Here is a 7,524-nt window from a genome sequence, read left to right as displayed (position 1 = left end):
AACTGACAGGGTGACACTTTAAATCTGTGGCAAGTTAAAAAAAAAAAAAAAAAAAAAAAAAAAAAAGGGGGCCTCTTTACCATCAGTTCTGACAGCAAACCAGACTGAAGGCAAACTGGAGCATTTGAAAACATAAAAGCATGACAGGTCTTTTTATTTGGACCCTGACCCAACTCCTTTAGCACCAACAGATGGGAGAACAAAACTATACGGCTGACAATTCATTATCTGATTGCAAACACAGATTTTAGCCCCAAAAGGTATATTTTACATTTAGAAAGTTTAGGAAAGGGTTCTACATCTTTATGATGGTGAGAGCAGGCTCAAGCTTTAATAAAACACATTTTCTTCTCCCATTTGGAAACACGGCAGCCGGAGATTCCTGTTCCTGTCCTGATTAATTCCTGTGAAGCAGAGAAACTCTGAAATGTCATCTCATTTATCTGTGAATTTTTTGGGAAAAACGTTCAATGACAATACAAATGATTTAAAATATGCAAATATTGTCTGTTGAGAATGTCAGTCTGTTAGAGTAGCAGGAGCTGTTTAAAAAAACCCCAAAAAAAACAACAAACAAAAACCCTTGTATGCGAGATAAAGACAATAAAATCAAAATAGAATTCAGACATTCAAATTATTTCTCTTGGACCTACAATGACCTTTGTTGCATTTTAGTGCATAAAGTTTTTATAGTCTCTACTCCACCATTTATTTCTTTTTCCAGTCCTCCAGCAAAATGATGTGCTCTTTAATGTATATGTTAAGTCTTTTTTTTGTACAATCCAAGCAGAGAGGTGCTGCTCTTAGAAAAAGTCCGATGCTTTCCGTCTTTTGGGAAGCTGCAGCAGATTGTCTGTGAGCGACGTGACGTCCTGAGAATTTGGAGTCTTTGCTTTGTTTGGCGTTGGCGTTCCCGAAGGAGTCGCCGGGCCCCCGAAGGGAGACTTGCATGCAGCGAGTCTGTGTGAGGGTGATGGGGTGTAACTTGCTCGCAGTGCTTTGTCTGTGTATTTGCTGGAAGTCCGATTTACGAGCCGTTGCAGGGCAGGCGAAAGGGCCGGGCTCAAACCTTTAGGCGTCAGGCTGCAAGACAAAGAATATAATGTTAGTTTCATTTCTTCAAGACTTCACAACTTTAATTCTGGTAGAAATGAAATGACAGACGCAGTGAGCATCAATACCTTGCAAGGTTCTCTGTGACTTTTCGTAACGCTTCCTGTTTCTTTGCACGGTTCTTAGCGGCAGCCTCGTTGGCCATCTTTAAACCAAGCCTTTCTCGTCTCCCTGGTTCTGGGATCTTTAACAAAAGGTAATTAAAGTCAACTATTTTACTTAAACAATTACAAATTAACCATCAATCCACCTGTAAATTCTCAGCACCTTAAAAGAAGGTCCATGATTCCTCTCAACATACGGGGTGTCTGATCCATCCAGACGAAATGGTGTGCTCTCGATCTCACCCCAGGTCATCAGAGGTGACTCGGCTACACCTGAAAGGACAAATGCATTAAGAGATCTAGTGCCAAAGCAGCTCCAAGCTGATTGTGGAAACAGATACTTTGGTATTCATGTTTTATCTGCTGTCTATCAAATACCACAATCGCTAACAATGAGAGGGGGGGGGCTTGATTTTTGGCAGCAGGCGAAGCGAACAGACGAAACGTAGTCACATCACGTCTTTGATAAGGAAACAGTTCAATGTGGTAAACTTTTAATTCTTTAGCTGCCCCAGTCAGATAATGGAACAGGTCTGTTCTATGCAAAGCACAATAATAAGATTACTCACCAGGTGCAGGTGAAGGAGTTTTTACGTAACCATATCCATTCATTGATGGGGATTCATGTGGGATAAGCTCTTTCCCATCAGGACCTACTTTACCCTGTTTGAACTACAGAAACAACACAACATATGTTCTGCATCATCAAGAAATCCACTTTTTTGCCTCCCCTACCTCCATTTGAACAGACTGGCAGGCAGTGCAAGCACTTCATTCAGAAATAAGTGGCACATAAAGGCAACGACAGTCATTGTTTTAAATACAGTATCACATTAACAACACCTACCTGTGCATTGAGAGCTGCTGCCTGCTGAATCTGGCTCTTGTTGAGAGCTTTGCTGAATGGGTCTCCAACAAAGCGAGTGTTCTTGTGAACCACCTCCCTTGGTTTCTTGAAGATGGCATCATCATCTTTAACACCTGATTTTAAAAAAGGAAGAAAATAATAATAATTGTAGAACAAAATAAAAACCTCACTCACTGACACACACAAGTGAATTTAGCCAATTTTGCAAATTCACACAACTACCGACGCTCAAGCCTCCTACCCTCTGGATAATACATCAAGGCATTCTTGGCTTTGTACTCCCAGGTCTCCAGTCCAGCTTTGGTGCATTCGAGTGCTGCCTTCTCTACTGATGGTAAGGCAAGGTTCTGCTCATGACGCTGGAAAACAATCACAAGCTTTTATAAATGATTTGAATGCAGCCAAGAGGTAGGATCTATTAACACTCACCTAAGTCTATTTGGTGACTCAGTTTAGCATGTTTTAGGTGAGTGGTTTACTACTCAGGGGCAGGGATAGCTCAGTAGGTAGAGTGGTGGCCCCATGATCGGAAGGTCGGGGGTTCGACTCCACTGAACGGCTACCCTGAGGTACCCCTGAGCAAGGTACCGTCCCTACACACTGCTCCCCGGGCGCTGCACTGGTGGCTGCCCACTGCTTCACTGGGTGAATGGGTTAAATGCAGAGGAACTATTTCCCTATGGGGACTAACACGCACACTTTACACTTTTACTTTACTCGACAAGCCTGTTGCTCTTATTTTGAAAGACTGTGAAACAAAGACTCCTGTTAGGAGTCTATCTTTAGAATAAGGGACTCATACTCATCCTCTTCAACTCCAAACTCTTCTCAGAAGTTACACTACGTCACACTAGCTTTACCTGGTGGAGTGACTAAAGTTTATTTACATTTATTTTGTCTTTTGGTTTTTTTTTTTAAGGAGTTCTGCACAAGACTGTCTTGGTAAAAATCTTTATAAAAGCAATCTTCTGTTTGTACAGTAGCATCTGGGAAATAGCTTCGTGTTCTTGTTTATTGGCAGCTGACAAAGCTTCTGGGTGCACTAATGTCACCTTCTGGTGGCACAAGTCTATTACGTCATACCAGACATGAGTTTCTTTTTTCTTGTTTTAAAAAGAATGGAAAATGCTGTTTATCCTTTAAGACAAGAAACAGCTGCACAAAGTATTTTTTTAAGCAATGTAACTGCTATTAAAGGGGGGAATAAATCCTGAGTATAATTTAATTAGTTAGTATATAATTAGTTAGTATATATACTAAGTGAATATATAATGCACCTCTACCAGAAGGAAGTGGTATTAATGGTCCTACAAACTGTTCGCTGACCACCATGCGATGAGCAAATAGAAGAAGCAACACATTAGCTTCCATTTGCTGGCAGATAAAAGGCGTGTGGCACATTCAGATGCGATGCTACTATATAAAACAGGGGAAACATGCAGAGCCAAAGAGGACTACAGCCTGAAAAACAAAACAAAAAAATCTGGTTCACCGCAAACTCCACCAGGTAAAGCTAGAGTGAGCAATCTCAAAAAAACTGTTTCTAGTTTTTGGTGAATAACAATTCTAGTTTAAATGGTCATCCCTAACATACGTGCTCCACATCGCCACAAATTATGAGTTTAAGTCTGTGGGAAACTAATGCAATGATTTAAATACTTTTACAAGTTTTTGCGATAAATTGACACTCGTGAACATATGAAAGCCCCAGAAAACAGATCAGCACACCTGCATTTACACAGCTAACCATCCATACCTGTTTGAATTCAGCTTCAGCCTCATACAACCAGGCATGCTTCAGTTTCTCCTTGTCTTTTGCCAGATCCATTATCTGTTCAAAGGATGCATTATCCTCACTGGTATTCTTAGCGAGGAAGCGGTCCAGGCTGGGCAGATTTTGTTCTTCTGTGTCGTCAGCCCTCTTCTCTAGAAAAAAAGAAAAAATACCAATAATTTCTCATAGTCGATCAATTTAGTGCCAAACATGTTAACCACTAATGAGAAACAGAATGGTATACAATATGGGAAAGCATGTAAATGTCAAAAGAAGGATTAACAGCGAGACGTGGATGTGAAGCTTTAACAAATTACACATTTACTGCATGTCGTTATGTGTTCATCACCCTGCTTACTTACCTCCATCTACAGCTTTAGCAGAATAAGTGGAAGCAGGGGATCCCAACTGGCCCACTGGTGTTTCAAAGCTAGCAGGCGTCACATCTTACACAAACAGAAGAGAAAGAAAAAATTTGAATGAGAAAAAAAACACCTGTTGAATTCAAGTATTTTATCATTAACAAGTATTTTACTTGGAGAACACATAATGTCTTATTTAATTCCACTTCACTCACATGGTGCAGAAGACTGCGGTGTAGATTTTGTCAACGAAGATCCGTATCGGATGGAAATTTCTCTCATCCTCTCCAGGTCTCCATTTTCCTCTGCTTCAAGATATTCCTTCTGTGCCTGCAGCTTTGTCACATCTGGGAAAAAGTCCCTCTGGATAATTTTCTCTAAGCTCTGTCAACAAAAACAAAACACAAGCAGAAGGTTAATACAGAGGACATATTACCAGGAAATATGGGCTTATGGCACATAGAGATGTGTTCAGATGTTTACATACACTCATCATGGGCATGGATGTCATGGTAATTTTAGTCTTAATTTTTTTTTTGAATAGTTTGTTTCCATGGTGCAATTACTGCACAGTACACGACTTTAATCAATTAAAAAATTAACAACAACAAAAAAACAAGAGTGTACACATTTGAATTCACTTTGGATTTTCTCTAATTCAAACAGGGTTAGATATATGTAAACAGGTTCAATATATACACACACTAAAATCTTTTGAGTGTTGCTAAAGGTTTAACAAAGCCAAAACAAGGGCAAGGACACAACAAGGACAAAACTTTGTGTAACTGATCACGACTGACTACAACTGGTATTTTCTCTTCACCAGCATAGAAAGGATTTGTTTGACTGTAGTCACTGGATTGACCAATACTCAGAACAATGGGAAGGTCCAGTGAACACAATGAAGATCTAAGAATGAGAAGTTTAGATTTACACAAGTTGCAAAGATCTCTTGAATCCATTTCTAAACAACTGCAGATTACAAGATCATCATTTCAAATAACTGTACGTAAAAGATTAACAGATGTGTCACCACTTTGCAGAGGTCTTAAAGAAAATCCAAACTGTCAACCTCAGATGACAGGAAATTGGTTAGGCTGTTCAGGAACAACCCTGTAACCACCAAGGCATAAAACCTGCCATGAACTGAAAACTGCTGAAGAAAAAAAAAGTTTTTCCACTCACTGTGGACCAACTGGGAGCTGACCAAGAAAGAAGCCTCTGCTCTAAAATCGATACCTTTAAAAACTCGACTTAAACTTGTTGCTGCCCACATGGAGAAGCCAAATGCCTTCTGGAGAAAGGTTTTATGGTCAGAAGTGACAAAGTTTGAGCTCATTGGCCACAATGTCAAGAGTTACATTTGGAGGACTAAAGGTGAGGTTTCCAAACAGAAGTTACGAAGGTAATTATGGTTCTGTGAATTCCCAGAAGACTGCCAGTGACAATAAACAATGCAGCTATGTCTTCTTGTGCTCAGTGCAGGTTGAGATTTCATATAAACAAAGTCAACTGTGTGACCTGTAGGCTACCTACGCGTGTACACCATAAAACCCCCCCGGTACCCTACATCCGATCTCTATAAATGTTCTTGCACTGAGATGCTCCAAGTGAACTGCATGACTGGCAGTTATCTGGGAGTTCACAGAACCGTGGTAACTTTTGTAACTTTAATTAGGTTTCTTTCCCTCCTGCCTACAGAAGTTGCAGTAAACAATGAAGATGACTTATACTAGCAGTGTCGTGAGGAAAAACTTACTGGTCAGCCAATGGCAGAATAGTTGAAGCTTGAGTGGGTCCTGAGACCAGATTAAGTCAGGTGACCCTAGCAACCGTGTAAGGCACTGCCAAGGATTCTGCTGCACAGATTTCCCCTCATGGAACACCTCGAATTACTGCCCAGGCAATGTTCCTGGTAGTGTGGCAACTAATATCTGAAGAGACTTTTTGTACATCTGTTTTACTGTGTCAACAATCTGGTGGGAAAGCTGTTTTGGCAGAGCTTTTCCCTTTTTCTTACAAATATAACATATAGCCCTGCTCTGAGCTTAAACTCTGAGTTGCCACAGTATACAGACACACAGGACCCCACTCACCAGACTGAGGAGTGTGGAGAACCAGATCCTTGATGGCCATCTAGGTCCTATCAAGAGACCCTGTGGTCTGACTGCCCCACTGTGTGAAACAGTAGCATTATTAAAAGACCCTCTGGATGGCATTGTGGCAATGGGCTGTGTGCTCCAACACAAGAAAATTTGTAAAACTTGTGGACTGCGGTTAAAGCCACGTCTGTGCCAGGAACCAAATCAGTTTAAATGAACTCTAACAATTCTTCTAAGAAGAGTGATCCAATATCCAGCTAGATTTATTTAGGGCTTTTTGATAGCTACTTAAGTGTCTCGTCGTGGTGCAACTGGTTAAACAATTTTTAACCAAATATTTTCGGGGTATAAGCATGCCATTACCATGCTATTCATGTAAATTTAGTAACTTAATCCTTACTTGAGCAATTTGCTATTGCACTTTCATATCGTGAAGTACTGTCATAACAAGCACCTTACTTTAAACCTATACGTAGATTTGATAAGTAAACACGTTTTCCACACTGACTGCATAATATTTGGAGCTGTTATACACTTCTATGTCTGTCCAGACTAGTACAATAAAGTATTTAGTCTAAAGAAATGTAGCTGTGTTGTACATTACCTGCCTGCTAACTTACAGTTGTTAGCTAACACAGTCGCGCCTGTCTATGTCTGCTATTATTTACCTCAATGTATTCCTCCTCATCCAGGACGTTTCTCTTCAGCGTTCCCTTCTCCTCATCCTCTGGTTGCTGTTGAAGAGCCACTGTTGAGACCGCCAAAGGGACGAGAGTCCCGGACAGTGCTTTCCTCACGCTGGCGCTGCCCTCCATTGTGGTCCCTGTTAGCCTCCTAGCCAGATGGCTAAATAATCTTCTACTACAAATAGCGACGAAAATTAAGCTATTAGAGGGTGTTTCTTTCAGTGGGTTAACACCGTTTAAATAGTTAACCAACAACGTAAAAACCCGATACTTAAAAATGCCCAACGCCACCAACTCTAACACATTAGCTGACTTTTAGCCACCAGCGTACAAACAACGCACAGCCGAACAATTACGTCACCGGAAATTTACGGCTTCGCTAGAATTTTCCAAAATAAACCCTGAAAGCCAACAGCGGTTTGATAGTTCGCAGACCTTAACTTAAATAAAAAAAAAAAAAAAAAAAATATTTATATATATAATTTTTAAAAAGGCTTTATATAGTTTTTGTTTCA

General features: G+C 40.4%; 1 protein-coding gene across 1 annotated transcript; it reads right to left on the bottom strand.

Annotated features, from left to right (window-relative positions):
- Positions 1-122: 122 nt before the first annotated feature.
- On the bottom strand, positions 123-7,384 carry ess2 (ess-2 splicing factor homolog). The gene is made up of 10 exons (XM_080874471.1): positions 6,992-7,384; positions 4,437-4,605; positions 4,222-4,305; positions 3,842-4,011; positions 2,327-2,444; positions 2,065-2,198; positions 1,787-1,889; positions 1,381-1,490; positions 1,182-1,297; positions 123-1,083 (listed from the first exon to the last, which is right to left on the bottom strand). The coding sequence occupies exons 1-10, from the start codon at positions 7,136-7,138 to the stop codon at positions 804-806; spliced, it is 1,431 nt and encodes a 476-aa protein (XP_080730597.1). The 5' UTR covers positions 7,139-7,384; the 3' UTR covers positions 123-803.
- Positions 7,385-7,524: the final 140 nt, after the last annotated feature.

Source organism: Rhamphochromis sp. 'chilingali', assembly GCF_963969265.1.
Source record: "Rhamphochromis sp. 'chilingali' genome assembly, chromosome: 2".
In the NCBI taxonomy this organism is placed as follows: Eukaryota; Metazoa; Chordata; class Actinopteri; order Cichliformes; family Cichlidae; genus Rhamphochromis; species Rhamphochromis sp. 'chilingali'.
Note: the sequence above shows the minus strand (reverse complement) of the source record. Positions and strands in the feature narration are given on the sequence as shown.

Excerpts from the sequence above, each read along its gene's own strand:
- ess2 (XM_080874471.1), bottom strand. The coding sequence starts at position 7,138 with ATGGAGGGCAGCGCCAGCGTGAGGAAAGCACTGTCCGGGACTCTCGTC. Across the intron at positions 2,445-3,841 it reads CTGAAGCTGAATTCAAACAG|CGTCATGAGCAGAACCTTGC; the intron begins GTATGGATGGTT and ends ATTGTTTTCCAG. Across the intron at positions 1,491-1,786 it reads AACTCCTTCACCTGCACCTG|GTGTAGCCGAGTCACCTCTG; the intron begins GTGAGTAATCTT and ends TTGTCCTTTCAG.